General features: G+C 39.2%; 2 protein-coding genes across 2 annotated transcripts in view; both read right to left on the bottom strand.

Annotated features, from left to right (window-relative positions):
• The window catches only part of LOC124127346 (protein turtle homolog B-like), a 278,974-nt gene that overhangs the window by 25,444 nt on the left and 233,988 nt on the right, over positions 1 to 19,542 (bottom strand). The window lies entirely within an intron of this gene.
• The window catches only part of LOC124119607 (mucin-5AC-like), a 198,063-nt gene that overhangs the window by 8,375 nt on the left and 170,146 nt on the right, over positions 1 to 19,542 (bottom strand). The window contains exons 6-7 of the mRNA XM_048385047.1: positions 13,501 to 13,812; positions 12,453 to 12,740 (exon numbers count right to left, since the gene is read on the bottom strand). Coding sequence (XP_048241004.1) covers positions 12,453 to 12,740; positions 13,501 to 13,812 — 600 coding nt within the window. The remainder of the gene's footprint in view (positions 1 to 12,452; positions 12,741 to 13,500; positions 13,813 to 19,542) is intronic.

Genomic DNA, 19,542 nt, shown 5'->3' with positions numbered 1-19,542 from the left:
ACCGATGGAACAAAGACAATATCGCTAATACAGATTTAACGTATTTGAATGTTAATACTAAAGACAAACAATCATTATTTTAGCAGTGACGATATAACACGTATACACGTTTATTGTTAACTTTCATCAGTTTTGCTCTTCATTTTAATAACTTTGTTTTCACATATATATGTAGCAATACCCGACAAGCATGTCATACATAATTATGGGGCAGTTGTCAATCTTGTACTGACTTACTCTGGTGTTAATGAGCGAAGTTTATTGGCTTGTGTGTAAAACCCCGTTTTTCTGGTAATCCTATTATTACTTAGTTTATTTCTATCTAATGACACCCTGTTCTCTGGATCATGGGTTCGTGACTATCCATAACAATTAAGATGAACATTCAGTTCAAGTAAATGAATGAGTTTGTTTTGACGCTACAGTCAGTCAAAAAACCAATGCTGTGAGGTTTGATAACACACTTCTACCAGGTCGAACATCGTGGATCCTCATTTTCTGCCTAAAGAGAATCATAGTTCATATGCTAATCCATCTGCGAATACCCTCCCACTCAAGATGACCTTACTTGTTGCTAAATCTATCATCTATCCCCCCAATCTCACCCCCCATGCCCCCGCCCCCACCCCCCACACGCACGCACGCACGCAAACACGCACATACACACACGCACGCACGCACGCACGCACGCACGCACGCACACACACACACACACACTCACACACACACACACAACTGACCTAAATAACCTGGACAGGAAATACTGCCGAGAGCCTCTGGTCAACTCAGCCGCGCCACCGCAGAATGTTCATCCAACTCTGCAGGGGGCATTCTCAGTGGCTTCAAACGCGCTGAAATGTTTTCGCCTTGCATCCAAGATGGTGGACAAGTGAAATCGTATGAAATTTGGCTATTTTAGGTCCTATCTCTTTTTTGATTACCCAGTAAAGTCAATTCATAGATACACGGTTGTGAAGAAGCTTACAACTTTATAAGACTTATTCATCTCATTCCAAAAAAGCTACTCGCGCTCACATAAAGTTGTAGTTATTATGTCACTGTTTTATTTCTTTAAAAATATATTACATGTTCAACAATAACAATTAAGATGAACATTCAATTTTCCGATATAAGTAAATGAATAAGTGTGTTTCACGCCACAATCAGTCAAAGACCAACGTTGTCCAGTCTGATGACACACAATCTACCAGGTAGCACATTGAGTACACCCTATCCCCCTTGAAGTCTCCACTGTGGGTATTCCTGAGGACGAAAAGGCCCCATGTACCTAGGAATTTCATCAATACATTCATGCGCGGCATTCTCTGCCTAAAGAAGATCATATAGTTAACATGCTAATCCAACTCGAACTACCATCCCGCTCAAGATGAATGTTTTATGTAACATCCAACAGGCCCACATTTACGCACGCACGCACGCACGCACGCACGCACGCACGCGCACACACATATTTGGATTTACCAATCCCTGAATTGAGAAGACGTGCGTTACGAAGCTCCTCCAAGTCATCATCAATATCCGTATATGTATGTGATATCATTACCCATCCAAAGCCGAATATACATTTATTGTGTTTTCTTGACAACAAATGTTATAATTGGGATAACACTTTCTGAGTAAAGTACAGATTCTCGTACTTTCTTGGGTTGAGTCCCGTCCGGGATTTGAACCCACACTGTGAGTGGGGCACCCAATCGCCAGAACACAAAGTTGGCGATCTAACCCAGCCACCAAACCAAAAATGTTAGTCCAGATGACGTAAACTTTGTGTACTCCTCTGACAAGAGAAAATGGCACGGCTTCTATGACCGAAAGCTTGGAACCAACAATGCCTTTAAGAAAGTGGTCAACAGTAACACACATTATATTTGGATACCACTTTCTCAGTAAACTACATATTTTTAGGGTGTAGATAATAGACGTTGATGGTTGATTATCAATGGACAAATTAAAGCCAAAACTTAACGTATGAAAGATTGGTAATGGGAAATGGACAATGGGCAAACGGGAGGCGGGGTAATCAGCGCCATGCCAGTTATCTGTTGGCTTCCCTTGTTGCGTTCCCTTCTTTGCTATCTTTTTACTTTTGTTGTTCTTACAGGTACAAATATATGTTCTCTGCCTCATAGCATTTAATAATATGCACCTGATGAAGGAGAAAGTATATATTCCGAAACGCAGTGTTCCTCCGTTGACATCCATAAATATTTTTCCTTGTGTGTATCAGTTTTTAATGCCCTTCAAAGACTCAATCTAGCTTTGTTTTTAAATGTGGTGATATTTGCGTAGGATATAATATGGTCATGCCTATATACATTTGGGTCTTTGTCTACATAAGCATTTAGACATAAAGTTTAGAGCTAAGGACATTGCTAATTCTGCAGACATGAAGTACACGTCATAGCAAGCTGTGATCTTTATTCATACTTTAGATATTCGTAATTGAGATCTGTAACTGAAGTTTACCGTAATCTTCCGCAACTCTCACCTCCTGACCAGTTGAACGTCTTAGTGCATTCAGATGACATTGTAAAATTCCAGGCTGCCCCTCTTTCTGTGATGTTTTGAGGGATGAAATCTATTGCGTTATAATAATCTCTGTTTGCTGATATATAATATGTACATGTTGTAAAATATTTACGATTTTTTAAACGTGTAATTCGATGCATATGCAATGCAATGTGAACATAAGTGCTGAACGAAGGCGGTTATAGTCATAGTTATACTGCGATGGATGTAGGGGAATGGTAGGGGGGTGTATGTATGTATGAAACACGAATACCGATAAATGAGGGCGGATATAGTTATAGTTCGATGGATGTTGGGGAATGGTGGGAGGATGGATTATGTATGAAAGCATGCGCATGGATCCATGATGGCTGACGTAGACATAATGGTGGGGAAAGAAGAATGCGTGCGTGCGTGCATGCGTTGTGATATGAGGGTTGGCGAACATGTTGTCAGATGATTGTGTGAGTAAGTTAAGTGGTTGAGGATGTGGCAGGTATGAGTATTGATACATGCAGACTTGGGGTTGGGGGACTGGGTGTGCCTGTACTGAGGTCTTTTGTTTCACTCACTTATAGTGTTTTCTTTCAATCAAATACTGTTTTACGCATTTTAATGACTGAAACTGTAGTGACTCAAAGGTCATACTGGCCGGGCATTCAACATATCTACCCCAACTACATACATAGCCATTTTTATGGTGTACAATTCGTCTTCTACCTCACACACACACACACACACACACACACACACACACACACACACACACACACACACACACACACACGCATTAATTGTTTTATTAAATGTATCTTCGAGAGTCAGTAAGAAACTAGAAATAACTGCCTTTGTTCTGTAAACCTCACCAAGTTTCAGCTTTCGCCTCTTCCTTTGTGGACTGAGGTTTTACATTTGTAAAATGATCTCTCTTATCTGTCTGTACCATCAACTTAACTGCCCTCACCCCCCGCAGTTTTCCCGTCCCATAATGCCAAGCAGGTGACCCACAAGGAGGAATACCGCCCTCCCTCAGTCAAGTGATACTGTGCCTAGCACAATATGTTGGGGATACGTAGCCTTGCTGTGGGCAAACATTTTGTAACAATTTGGCAAACTTTCATATGTAAACAGCAAATATTATTCAGTTTTATTTCAACAAAAACGAAAAAAATCGGATCCTACTTATTTTGTGGACACCATAACAATAAATTAAGCCAATAGATCGTTTGAGCTGGCATGAATATAAAAAAATAATTAGCAAGTCGATAGTCATAATTCCCTCAGTTGGTCCCACGTGAAATGTTCTTCATGAATAGAATAGATGGCTGATAGACGTTCGACCGAATAATATCATTTGCTAACTTCAACTGTTCATCTAATTTCCATGAATGTATGTTACATAGTTCATATGTTCATGGGCTTCTTCACTGAATGTATAGTGTGGAGGACTACTTCACTTGAGGATAAGTAACATAAATAATGATGATAATTATGATAGTATTGCCATTATTACTCCTTCAGATTATTAAAAAAAAAGTTATTATGTTTTCATAGAGAGAAAGAGGTATGGAGATTGTGAGATTATTTTTAGCATCGGAATTGTTAACATGATTCTTAAAGATATTATGTTTTGTTTGTTTGTTGCTAAATGCTGCACTCAGCAACGTAAGGATATTAAAACATTACATTTAGGTTCAGTTGTATTTTTATATTTGTATCATTTTGCAAATGTTACAGAGACCTGATAAGGGATATATAATAATGTATAGTCGCTATTCTTAAAGTAAGAATATGTTAGATTTATCAACCAGAAATATTGCACACAAGAGGATAATCATATTTCATGACACTATTCAACGTCGAAGTCAACGATATTTGTGTATGTTATTGCTACATGACACGGATATGTCATGATAAAGCAATAAGAAATTGGCATTTTATGATATAAGATAGCTACGCGATAAATCACAAAGAAGGAAGCGATATTTATTTCACGATAAAACATTGTTCTATCATGACGACATTTATTGAGATTCGAACATGCACTCGCAACTTGAAAAGTAAAATTTGTAAATTTGACCTTATTTTTGAGAGGTATGTGTCTAGTGAGTTGTTCCCAATAAATGTTGCTGGAGAATACGAAAGTGAGAGTGATATGACAATCGGTATTGGGAGAAAAGGTACAGATGATTGATGAGAAAATTGTGAGAATATGCGGGACCAAACTCAAATACTAAAATGGATTTATCTAGCATGGCCGCTGTCGGATTCTATTCAAGGAATCATCATTATTTAAGTACGGGTAAATATTGTAAAGCGTGTATTTTTTCCTAATTTAACACCCTAAAAGAGGCTGTACGTAATGTTGATATCTCATATAGAAATAAACGAGTCTCGGTCGTTGTTTATCGTACAATAAACAACTCCCACTCGTCGTTTGTTTCTTAATTACATGACCATATACACTAACATTATATCTTTTCATGTTTATCGGTCAACAAAAGCGACATAAGCATTTCCATTATCATGAGAAACCCTTGCCAAAAGTAGCGCCAACTGCACCATTGCGACAACATCAGGAGCATGTTTCATGATTCATCATAATAAATGATGACATTGGATGCTAACAAAAACGCGAGCTCATTCCGGTCCACTAGTGGCACCCGCCACAAACACATCCAAAGGCAAGCCAATTGTTCACCCGAAAAGGCAGAGAATTGCATCTGACATCATTTTTGTCATTGATACGTCAAACCTGGAAATGCCGTCTACACGTCCAACACAAAGCCCAAGCCAGGACCCAAATCCTTCAAACCCGGCCAAAGTTCTGTTAATTACATACATTTCCCCCTAACCTTAAATAATCTATACTAGTTCTGAAGTAAATCGTATTTACCCGTATGAATCGTCTTATATTATTTATTGCCGATAAACAGAAGATGCTCTTTCTGAAAGTACTGTGTGATAAGTCACGCACCAAACCTATACTCTCGATATACATGCTGCTCTTACTTAAAAAAGAATATTGGGTTAACAAGATACGTATATTAAAGTACCATGCTTTCCTGATGTGCTCTCATTCTAATTTGAAATAATGGCATAGATAGTTACCACTCATCTTTCAATATTTTTCAAGGTTGGGTTAATCACGAACATATTTGAATATGTACAACATCTATACTTACTTATCTTTATACTTAAAGGCATCAGGTTTGTCTGTCATAAGACCCCGAAACAAATATGTCCAACACAGCCCAATATTTGGCTCTTGGCTCCTTGTTCTTATAATTTATAAGTATTGTTTAAACAACTGTTTTTTTTTCTGTAAAATATGTTCATTTCAGAAATTAGATGTTATTCTAGCATCAGGCCTGTGGTACGTTAACTGCATCAGCATTACATTAAAACGATATTACATTATATAAATCCATACAGAGGAAATGCTTAACATTTATCTTTTAAGGAAGAGTGCAGGACGACTAGCTTTATACATATAAATGTGGACATATATGTATGGACATTTGGATGATACAGATATACCACCTTAAAGATAGTGTTCATAGATGACTGTAGAAAATGGAATAATTATGTGAGTAATCGGGTAAATACCACGTTCCGCAATATTTAGCCATATTGCGATATTGGTTTCCAACATACAAGACGGACCATGAAATTATGACTTGAATTTGGACCTGGCTTTCTGGTGTGATGTAACACCCCAGAATCTTCGGTAGAAAAAAAATTATATTTAAATTTAAAAGGAGCCCAAGTGGGATAGAAATTTGAGTCTCAACCTGTTGAACAAGGCTTGTTTCATTTTGGGCTATAGCATTGCCGCAAGGCATGGGCGGAAGGGAACACCTGTTTGCACCCATCAGATACCAATCAAAACTTCTCTCTCCAAACGAAAACAAAATACGAAAAATGTCGGAAGTGTATCCTTCTAATTTTCTATTTAGATACATGTTTTAACTTTAAAGTAATTATATATATCTCATGTATTATTGGTATCTGTGATGCTGGTACCGTTTTGTTGCCACTGTGCAGCTTTTGTGGAGTTATTATGAATATCAAATACATGCGTAGATCGGTGCTCTTGATGATAATGACTAAATTGTTTGGTCCAGACTGGATTATTTACGAACCACCGTCATATAACTGGTATATTGCTGCGTGCGGCGTTAAACAACAAACAATCAAACAAAATCTATATAATCATTAAACACCTTCCAACAATGAGAAATTAAACTTATATTTTCTAAATATTCTGTTATATTTATAACATAATTTGATTCATAATTTAATTATTGCGTTGCTTTCTTCCCTGTCATTCAATGTGCATGTTCAAACCCCTAAACTTTTAATATTTCATTTTTCATAAATGGCTACGTTAGTGCGTTGCCTAGATCTCTAGTTACCTACTCACAAGAATAGATTAAAATAATTTGTTTTACTATCATATTTCTGTTTATCTAATTCATAATACGAAATTGATAATTCATTTATAATAGTATGGATCATATTCGTGTATATCACTATCTGATGCTAAGGTTTTATTTCAGAAAATATAATTAATTCAAAATGTAGAAAGATACACAATTTGCCATTATTTGACTTTTAAACTGTACAAAGTATGATATAATGATCAGAATGCCTGTAACGGGTAGTATTTAAGAAAGAAATATTTGTCGAGAAGTCCCATTTTTCAGATATGCCCTTCAGTAGTATTATTGCATATCTCCAGAGAGAGGTTTACATTGTAGTTCTCATTATTTGTGGATAATTCAAAAATTGTTCTTGTCTGCTTCAGATTATATTTTGTAGATACTTATTTTAACTAGGAAAATTGTACTGACACCGGCGCTGTCCCTATTGAAGCTATCCATAAGAATTTCGAATTGCCGTCCATTGTTCGATGTCAATACATCGATGACGAGTGAGGATATCATAAAGTAATCGTTGATGCTGCGCTACACTTTGATAAAAATTATAATCAAGTTGACTGGTGTGTACATTACTACAGTGAACATGTACATGATCATGCCCTAATAATCAAATGCCGTAATGTCAAATACTAATTTATTATTGTGTGATGAATTTAACTTGATCAGTGGTAACATGTGATATTAATATTCCATCAATTTCTTTCCTGGTTGGTCCATCCATGTCTACAAAATGAAAATAATACAATTAAAATGGAGCATAGAACAATTCTTAATTTCAGGCTAGAGCTGTGGAAATCTAGACTTTCCCAATCATTATAGACTTGGGTTGGTCTCATGTTTTACATTATTCTCTTGGGTCAACGTCACAGCTCATACCATACACTAACAAGACCAGATTGCCCCCCGCCGGAGCGCCTGGATTTTGGTTATATCATCTAACATGGCCAACTCTGCTCTTAAGTAAACAAGAACCTAATCAGCGAGGGGTCCTTTATCATCCCTATGTGGCTGCTTATAAAAATCTGATATCTTTTCCCAAAGACCTGGTTAATAATATATTTTCTGCTGAATATTCGAAACAAATAGAGTGAGTTGGTACTACATGTACATATGTATACGGTTCTATTTTAAATGACTGCAGCGCTCCATTATGAAAACAATTTGTTTTAACGCCGCTCTCAGCATTATTCCAGTGATATATGACGGCGGTCTGTTGTTTATGAAATATATGCAAATTGAATCTTGAATCTTGAAAGTTGTAACATTTCCGCAAATAAGTATCACATGCAGTATACAGTATATCAACTGCAATATACTGTACACATCAGTATACAGTGTGTCGCGAGCTCTGCGCTGGGCTGGAGCACACATTTCCTACACCTCTCCCTTCGGCAAACACATCACGAGAGTTGCAACGAGGTCACAGGTCAGGCGTGCACTCGTCAGTTGTCTAATACGGTCAAGAGTAAGATCTTCCGGAAGACCACTGCACTGGAGATATGTGGATTATTGAGGAGGTACTACGTGTTTGGAACTGGGAGTTGAACACTAAGCACTTTTAGAGGAGAGCTCACAATAAAACGTTATGGACTCGCGGACGGACTTGTGTTTTCATTTCAAGACGTACATTTATCAGGTTGAACTTCCTAACTGTAACAATAACTGAACTTTACGCCTTTTATACACATTTGTGATGGGGCGACAATGCGACAACGAGACATATTTTGACCTTGAAAATGTCGCGTTACGGCATCGTCGCCCTTTTGTAAAATAAAGAAAAGGATTATCAAAGAGCGACAATGCGAACACGCGACAATGCGACAAATGGCCAATTGTCGCGCTTTTGTTAATTTTGACACGTTTTGCTTGTTTTTGTAAAGGCGTCAATGCGACAATGCGGCAACGAGACAATGTCCTCTCCATAGTAATCCGTGCAAATAAAACTGAGTAATGAAATAGAAGTCTGACATGCCAGTTAAAAGATAGAGTGTTGCAGCTTCTGATTTCATAGATCTTCAAGAATGGTTATCAATAATGGGATGGGTGATTAGTTCAACTGCATACGCTGTGATTCACAATAATGCTCCGAGTCAATACATGTTGTCAAATGTATGACATGTATTACGTGAGTGAACATATTGTTTATACTCGTCCATGTTTTTGACGGACAAAATAATTTACATGCTCGGTAAAACTGAGGACGGGCATCATTGTGTGTTTCCGTGCTTTGTTCAGGTGAACAATTGACTTGTCCTTGCATGTGTTTGTGACGGGTGCTACTTGTGTGGCAGGATACGCTCACCTTTTCCCGAACACCCATTGGATGACCTGAACCACTTCGGATTTTTTATCCCACATCAGTCTGATACACCATGATATAACTGAAATACTGAAATACTGTACAGTTGAAAATGATGTTTAATGCGATTACCGTAGTGTGTTACTGCAACTGTTCATATTTTGTGCAGTGATGTTATGTAATATGTAAAAGAAAGCATATTCAATTATCCAATTGATTTGAATAGAATATACTTGCGTCAGTGTATTTTATTAACGCCCCAAATCGTAATTTAAACACATAAAATAACAGATCACGCATGGTGCCTTGACTTACTACTAGATTTAATGGGCCACCCCGGAATAAAATAGTTCCCCCCAAAGCGAGGAACATATGTTTTAGTATGTTTACAAGAAATATATTCCAAACAATATCCTCATTAGATGAGAAGATCTTTTACAGAATTACCTCAGTAAGTCAATTACAATGACAGAGCGTCGTAATACATTTACATCAAGTACAATACGTAAAAATGGCCGACACGATAAACGTGACGGGAGATATTTTCGAAGTTGTTAATTAACCTGTGGCTGTTTCAAGCCTTTGGCATCACTGATCAATTGGCCGATCATTGAAAGGTGATTGTGAAGATGTGTCAAATAGATACTAAGGTAAATTTATAGATTTCTGTAAATTGTCACTGCAACAGTTTGGATTTTTTTTCGTGTTTTTTCTTTCTGGGATGGGTTGTAGCGAGGGTATCCTTAAATGGGCTTGCAACCACGCTTCTGTATGAATTCGTACCAGGGAATTCCAAGGGTTTTCCCCAGGAATGTGGAAGTAGTCAGTGTTTACGCCTTTTCAAGAATACAGTCACGTGAAGAACGTCATGTGACCGACCTCTCGTCCAAGTCGTATATCTTGTAAACTTCACATTAAAAAATTAGTTATTGTTATAACCAAATGAAACACAACCAATTATCCGATAGGGGTAACTGTACATAGCCGTTACCACAATAAACTTAGTAACATTGTTTGGTTTGACTTCTTGGCGCGTGTCTGAATTCCATTTATATGTAACATATCCTAAAACTAGCTTATCAGCAAATCTCGCTGCACTGCGCGCGACAGATACTAGAGCAAGGCATGCCATAAATACGAAACCTAAAGCTTCCGAAAGGAAGCCTTGGACATCACGTGCGTCGGGGGACCAGCGCCATCTGATTGGCCGTTAACAGTTGTACAAGGCAGAGCAAAAAGCATCGTTTTTGCGTCCATTTTACGCTTGAAAAACTCGACCCTTTTCTGGACACTTTCTAGACGCTTACCAATTAATCATTTTTAATGAATTTTTAGTCGTTTTTCCGTCCAATGACCATATACGGAAAAAACGACGTTTTCGTGTTTGCAGTGAAATAGCCATGGTACTAGGTGTTCGCGAAATTATGAGCGTATCCTGCCCCACCAGTGGCACCAGTCACAAACACATGCAAAGACAAGTCAACTGTTCACCTGTGTGTATTTTACGTTCTGGGCCTTAGCAACGTTTCTACTCCCGATAGACAGTACTATGTAGTCAAACTACGCATACATCTGAAAACTGTATTTTTGACATAATTTACTTTAATATGACACGTCCATGTTTTTGCTGTTGCCTATGATCCATCGCAGAACACGCGAAACAAATAAGTTGAGTATACACCTAGTAGTTGTTCATAGCATTGTGTCATTATAGAGGTCCATAACATCGCTACTAAACAAGGTATTATGTCTAAAGGGTATCACAGCATTCATCACCGCGTTTCCTCCCGACCTTGAACTTGAGAGTAGCGCCCCTTGGACCAAGTGAACAATCGTTAGAAATGTCGTCCTCATGCCAAAGGATGGAACATCGTGTCGTGAATATTATTCGTAACAGATGCTGCTATTTAAATTTCATAGCAGAGAAACCATCTGCTGACGTATATGACATCACAGGCGATCATCGTGCGGACTTTTCTCAGGTTCATCAACATTGAACCGAGTTTGAAGCCAGATTTCCCGTAGAATGCAGATGTGGATGCTTGTGTATATACATGCTATTATCAACATGCTTTTAGAATCGGCATCTTATCCTTTCTTATCATCGCCTTCAGAGAAAACTTCATACGGTATCGCCAGTGTGTTCCTTGCGTGAACAGTATGGTCGAATCATCAGTTCCGAATGTTGTATCAATACACCACCACCTTAATACTGACAATAGCAGCTGTTTTCAAGGTTGAATTTCGATAATGTGCAAAGCTAGATACCGTTTTTATTGCAACTCGTGTTTTTAACCACAGGCGTTAATATAACATGTGTCTGTGGGTTCCGCCCGTGGAGTAGGATATGCTCAAGTTTTCGAGGTTTTCCCAGTGAATCATAAACACCTGCTCATGACATTCGACATGTATTCTTGTATGAATGAGGAAAGTGTTTTGTCGCGTTTATTTACTTATTTATAATTACAATTTTCTTGTATCATTCAAACATCAATAAAATAAAACCAAATGACCATATGACATGACTCGCCTCTCGTCTACACTTCACAGAACTTGATATTATGAAGCTATCTTGTTTATTTGAGTGCAGATGTTAGTAACATGATAATATTTGTGATTTGTAATGTCTTGTGAACATGAAGTGAGTATCTGCATCTTATCTCTATTCATAATCACTTATTGACAGGTTCCTCATTATGAGAATAGTACACAGTAGCATTAGCAAAGCATGATGTCGTCATAGGCGCCGTGATTCGCTGTGCAGAGTTGCGTCCCTTGGGCACACCAGAAACCTTTGGTTGTGGGTTTCAAATCCCGGTTCGCCCCGATTATGTTTCTAGGTTTGTAAGCACCATACCTGTGCTCGTGGGTTTCACCAAAGTGGTAAACGTCTGAGACCTGCATCACTTCGGGCTTTCCTCCCACATTAAGCTGACACGCCGCGATATAACTGGAATAAGGTTAAAAGCGGCGTTAAACCCAACTCACTCACTCAGTCACCCACTCATATGCCAACCATATACACTTGGCGTTTTTCTCCATTTTGAAGAGAGGTTGTTTAGTTTATATGAGTTCAGAATGACAATAGTAAGTCCACATAACCACAGTACGGAACCTCTTAAGCACCTGTTAAAGACCGTATCTGTCTTATGTATTTATACATCTACCACAATACTCACAATAGACAGTAAACGTCTGTGTCACAGTCTCATTGTATCCTCCATACATCCATGATGCTCCACACTGACACTGTCCGGAGTTCTGGTGTTTAGTGACCAGGAAGGTGAGTGAGGATGTCTTGGTTCCCTCACTGCTGGACTCAATGCCTGTGTTGCTGGTGTTGTAACAGGACCACGTGATGTAAGCCAGAGGGTTGCCTCCTGTCACTGTGCACCTGATGGTCTTCAGGACTCCAGCATACATCACAGAGGGGAAATCCTGGACTGTAGGGCGGCCTGGAGGTGGGTCTGTAGAATCAAAAGAAGAGCATCATGTAAGTTTATATATACATCACAGAGGTGAAATCCTGGACTGTAGGTCGGCCTGGAGGTGGGTCTGTAGAATCAAAAGACGAGCATCATGTAAGTTTATATATACATCACAAAGGTGAAATCCGGGACTGTAGGGCGGCCTGGGGATGGGTCTGTAGAATCAATAGACGAGCATCATGTAAGTTTATATATACATCACAGAGGTGAAATCCTGATGTGTTGACCGGACAGGGAGGGTGTGGTCTGTAGAATCTCACGTGGAGATCTAACATTAAAAGAAACACACTTCTAAACAGATAAACATACAATGGAGAGGTTCATCGCAAAGCCCCTTTGATAAGATCTCGATAGTATCAAATCTCTGTTTGGTAGTTATCGAAAAGTCTTGCATGGAGAGAATGAGCCTACATTGTCAACACTGTCTGAACCCGACGGCGACGATTGTATGGTAAATGATACATTGTAGTTTACTGAAATATTTGGTATCCAATATGGTAGACATGATTTAATGTTTCATAGCAGACTTTGGCCTAATATACTCTAGCCCCTGTGTACATGGTTAAATGGCGTAACATAATACATGTGTATCAGTGCAAGAACTGGACGGGATCTAAATCAACTTACACTTGATATTCCCGAGTGACGTCTGTGGTTGAGAAATATGAGCATATTGAGTATATAAACACAAATACATGTGTATCAGTGCAAGAACTGGACGTGATGTAAATCAACTTACACTTGACATCCCCGAGTGACAGAGTCTTGGTGACCGCCACTGCTGTCCTGGTGTTTCTCACACTGCACCTGACATCTGTCTTGCTCCTGACAGGACGGAATGTCCGAGTCTGAGACCACGTGGTACCCGCTGATCCTGTCACAGATCCTGTACTTCCTCCTGCTATGCCAGACCCATCACTGTAGTCCCAGGTGAAGGTCACTCCAGGAGATACAGAGGTCAAGGTCTCACAGGTCAAGGTCAGGTCACGGTCCTCTGCCACGACGATGTTTGCTGGTTTTGTTACTCTCACCTGGTTTGTGTCGGGTCCGTCTGATGACAAGAATGTAGAACAATCAAGGCTGTAATGACTAAATATTTATATGTTGGTGTAAGGCCTTTTGAAAGAATATTTACAGTGTGTAAATGTTGTTATGATTTTAATGTTTTTACACTATAGTTGCAATACACCAAATTCTTGGTATCACTAGTATCAACCATTCGGAATTGTAAAATGCAGTTGCACTCTCGTTACTTTACATTTAACATTAACCACTCAACACCACATAGCACCGCACGCATTGACATATGTATTAAAGGTAAAGATCCTCTGACCGTGAATTGCTCATATGTCATAATGCGTTAAAAACGACTGGCGATCGGGTAGCCTAGTGGTTAAAGCGTTCGCTCATCACGCCGAAGACCCGGGTTCGATTCTCGACATAGGTACATTGTGTGAAGACCATTTATGGTGTCCCCCGCCGTGATATTGCTGGAATATTGCTAAAAACGGCGTAAAAACCATATTCAATCACTCGTTAAAAACGTCCTCAAAACGTCTAAACCGTGAAACCGTTAATGCAGAAATGAATTATGGTTCTGCATTATGCCTAATTATTGACACTATTCATTATATAATTCAAGCACATTTCCATATAATCATTGAAACATTTCAATAAATGCATCATGTTATAAAGTAATAAGAATAAATGAATGCATGATGTATTGTAAATGGGTAAATTCAAGCGAGTACATATCTAATTAACAGTGTATCATAAACACATGCATACATGTATGTACACAGCAACTTTTTGCCAGAAGTGTTCTGTATAGAATTCCCATCTGGTGACTGTAATATTTTACTATATTCCTTTTAGATGATACTTACCATATGAATACACACGAGGGTAATAAGCTCCCTAACATGTTTGTTATGATAATTGACATTCAAGACGCACGTCTTTCCCGCACAGAGTGAACCTCCCCAAGTATTATTTGGTTCAAAATGATTAGTAGACTTGTTTCTTCACAAAACACATAGATTTCACATGGGAATATAGACAAATACAGGACAATATGACATTGTGGACTGTAATTATGCCTTCTTGTCGGTCGCATTTGAGCAGTTATGGTGAGAGCAAGCCAGACAAAACAATCACGCGCTTCCTACTGTTTCGCTGTATCTTCCACCGTCTGAGTGTGGAGACATTCGACTCGTTTGCATGTTATGATCCACTAATTCAAACTAAAGTTATTTTCACGCTTGATACCCTTTTCTTCATGTCATCGTTTCATAGCTGTGAGCTCTCATTCCCCATCCTTTGCAACGACCGGTAGTCATATTACTGTATCAATTACGCACTTATGTGTGTGTGTGTGTGTGTGTGTGTGTGTGTGTGTGTGTGTGTGTGTGTGTGTGTGTGTGTGTGTGTGTGTGTGTGTGTGTGTGTGGCTCCTTGTGCTTGTCCGGACCGATTTATAGTGCTGGCCCACTGAGATACCATGCAACAGTTGAACATGAATACCCTACGCAGACACAGTATACCGACTCCGAGCCGACCAGGCATTATTTGTTGTCCCTTAATACCGTGGTATTATGCACTTTAAATGCTGCATGCAGTTGAATATGTTGGTGTTAAGAAAGGCTTTAGGAACTAGCGTTATAGAATGTTCATGAGTGAGAGAGTGAGTGAGTGAGTTTTTCGCTGTTTTCAGCAATACCCTAGCTATTTCACGGGTCGAGACACCATAACTTGGTGTCACTCACCGTCTTCTTGAGGAAAATCAAACTGGGGTCTTTTTGCGTAACGAGCGAACGCTTTAACCACTTGACTACCCAACTGCCTCATATATTCAGGACATTTTAATGTGCACTTTCGTGAGGGCCGGTCAAACAATAGAATCGAACTCTTTAAGTGTTTTACTGTATCATGCAGTTTACCCTATGTCTCATCAAAGTAAGACCGCCTTCATGGTCTAGTGAATTAAGCGCCTGTCCATAGATCGCAAGCCGGTGCTTCGTTCCCCCCGCGTCATACCACCAGTGAATAATTGGATAAAACAAGGACTATTCGACTCTGACACAGTATACGGGAGTTCGTATGGAGTCTAGCTATTTGTTTCAGCTAATCTGCAATACCAGACATTTTTTTTTAATTAGAACTATGAGCCTACATGTTGTTTTTTAGGGAAAACAGATTGCAACAATGTATTTTTTGTGGCTGACAGTCAGAAACACTATCAATTTTTTCAAGCATTTTCTCGAGCATTTTATTTCAGAAAATAGAATACAACATGGTCGGTCCCTAACACTTGGCTTACATTCTCAAAAACTCCTTATTGTACTTGTCATTTTAGCCTTTCGGCTAACTTTAACCGGGTGTTGAAAACAGGTTATTATCGACATCAGTATAAAGGTGTGTGGGATAATATATACATTATTTTATATACAAAGATTCGGGTAGTATTTCATGTTTTTGGCCATTTCATGAAGCTTGACTTTCACATAAAGAACAAATAAAGCGAAGTGGGAATTGGACCTACATGTATTAGGTTATCTATAGTATAAGTTATATTTGAAATTCTGTTTCACAGTTCGGACATATTTTGAATAAATCGAAATGTGCTGTAACAATGAAAAAATCTGTCTTAGGAAATGGCACCCTTTCATCTCTGCCTTCCGCCTTTCTAATGTACCATGCTTAACTTTCTGCAAGAAGCAAAGACAATGTAAGGTCGAGTTTGATATGTGTTCAAATAGTCCTTGTTTTTTAAGTCACTTCCAAGACGAAGCTATGCCAGCGAATGAATACAGGTACCATACTACACCAGGTTATTAAACAGAAGCAACGTGTGATGTAACAAATATCCCAGTTACAGATACTCTCCAGTTGTTCACAAACAATGACTTTATGAACAGTACGCTTGATTGAGATTGTATGATTCATAATGAAATTGAAAACAATAACAACATACTTGCATGTCATGGCTATGTAGTCTACGCCTACCTACACCATAAATCCTGTGTGGCTCTGTTAGCCTGTATCTACTTACACCAAACCTCCAGTGTGGCTCTGTTAGACTGTGTCTACTTACATCAAACCTCCAGTATGGCTCTGTTAGACTGTGTCTACTTACATCAAACCTCCAGTATGGCTCTGTTAGACAGTGTCTACTTACATCAAACCTCCAGTGTGGCTCTGTTGGACTATGTCTACTTACATCAAACTTCCAGTGTGGCTCTGTGAGACTAGGTCTATTTACACCAAACCCCAAGTGTATATCTGTTACACTGGGTCTACCTGCAACAAACATCCAGCGTTGCCCCATTAGACTATATCAACTTACTGTCTACTTACACCCCACCTCCAGGGAGGCTCTGTTAGACTATGTCTACTTACACAAAACCTCAAATGTACATGTACCTCTTTTAGACTATGTCTACTTACATCAAACCTCCAGTGTACCTCTGTTAGGCTGTGTCTACTTACACCAACCCTCCAGTGTACCTCTGTTAGACTGGGTCTACTAACACCAACCCTCCAGCGTACCTCTGTTAGGCTGTGTCAACTTTCACCATACCTCCAGTGAGGCTCTGTTAGACCGGGTGCACTTACATCACAACTCAAGTGTGGCTCTGTTAGACTGTGTCTACTTACACCCCACCTCCAGGGAGGCAATGTTAGACTGTGTCTACTTACACCAAACCTCCAGTGTGACTCTGCTAGACTGGGTCTACTTAACCAACCCACTAGTGTAACTCAATTACCTATTATGTTACACAATACCTCCAGTATGGCTCTGTTAGACTGTGTCTACTTACACCCCACCTCCAGGGAGGCAATGTTAGACTGTGTCTACTTACACCAAACCTCCAGTGTGATTTTTCTAGACTAGTGTAACTCAATTACCTATTATGTTACACAATACCTCCAGTATGGCTCTGTTAGGCTATGTCTACTTACACCATACCTCCAGTGTGGCTCTGTTAGGCTGTGTGTACGTTCGCCAAAACCCAAGTGTGTCTATGTTAGACTATGTCTACTTACACCAAACCTCCAGAGTGGCTCTGTTAGACTGTGGGGATGTCTGACCGTTGATGTTTTCAGCCTGACAGTGAATACTCCTCCCCTGGTCACTCCTACTGACAGTGAATGTGACGGAGCTTGTTGTCTTCACCAGGACACCAGATGTCGTCTCTGTGCTGACTGTAGGAGGGGTTCCTGATGGCAAGGTCACCCAGGTCACAGAAGATGTAGGGAAGCTGGCTGAAGTCACACAGGTCAAGGTCAGGGATTGACCCGCTGCTTGTCTTATCTTCTCATTATCAGAGCTGATGTTTGTCAGTGTCACAGAGGTTACCGGAACTGTAATAGCATGTTTTACTTGATCTCTGTGTCTTTGTGGTGGTATCTATTGTGCTACTATAATATGTTTCAGCTGTGATTTATGGTTTATGATTTATACTACTGTCTTACATTTTGCACGTGTTTATGGAATCCTAGAGGGACATTATCATGCTGTCGCATTGTCGCGTTCTCTCCCTGTTTGATTACTGGTGCGCATGGGGAGCAAGTGAACAAATCTACACAATCACATAAATGGTTGTATTTCTTTTCAAAACCCCAGTGGTCTTTTGCTCGCTCCAATGGTTCTTAACCCGAATTACCAATGGAAATGTGGGTTACTTTAAAACAAATACTTTTGAAGTTGTTTTACAGATTTGTATTGTCGGTGTTGAAATGTCGTTTGGTCACATTGTTGTGTTGTCGCACTTTGTTTAATTATTTTAAAATGCAGTAATTAATATAAGCGCGACTACGCAACACTGCGACATCACGACATGTTGATGTCAAAACGAAGTAAGTGTTCGCATGTGCTCTTCGGTATCAAATGAATTATTTGTTTTGATTGGCTGAATGTGAACTGGCTCTTAATCCTATCAATGAAACTGAATTGCACTTGGCCTTTGTTATTTTTAATATGTAAGTGTGTCAGCACAACTGGTCATTTTGCACAATGTGTCAGCAACAAGTACTGTAGAAGTCTTTCGTCAGTGTATGTATGCAAGCCACAGGCCAATGTACATCATATGATATGCACCTATCACTAATTACTAATTACTAATTACTAATTAATCACCGAAATATTTCGTGATTCTGTTCCAAGTGTTGAGCACGATAGTATTGACTACAACGTGATTAACGCCTGATGGATATTTGCATGCTTCAAACTTGACGAACTCGACAAGATGTAGCTAATATGGTCACCGTGTCTAAGTCGGTGACGTTCAGACTTTGGAACACAAAATGTTACAGAATAGGGCGCCCTAGGTCAACTATACAAGTCCAGGGTCAATAAACAGAAACCAGTCTTTAAGAGGTCGAGCACAAACACCCAGAGCACCGGACTTTAAGTTACTTACAAGACGATTAGAAATATAATCTACATGCTCGGAATAAACATGTTGTACTACTATAACAAATAGACACATTCAATCCAGACACCGGGCGATGGTATCGTGTTATGTTTTCAGATGAGCCCATATTAACAGATATACGTGTCCGGAGGCGTCCTAAGGGGCGTAAAGTAAACGTAAGGCAACGTGACGGATTTGGGGTTGGGTCTGTAATGATATGGGCTGGGATGAATTTGACATTACTAAAGCCTTTAATGCAATCTTGTTTGTGACAAGTCTTCAATCGTAATGTGTGCTGAGCGATCAAGACAGATATAGTCATAAAAGAGAAACATATAGGTGATACTGATATAAATATATGAAAT

The sequence above is a fragment of the Haliotis rufescens genome, unplaced genomic scaffold (assembly GCF_023055435.1).
Source record: "Haliotis rufescens isolate VD_foot unplaced genomic scaffold, xgHalRufe1.0.p SCAF_53, whole genome shotgun sequence".
In the NCBI taxonomy this organism is placed as follows: domain Eukaryota; kingdom Metazoa; phylum Mollusca; class Gastropoda; order Lepetellida; family Haliotidae; genus Haliotis; species Haliotis rufescens.
Note: the sequence above shows the minus strand (reverse complement) of the source record. Positions and strands in the feature narration are given on the sequence as shown.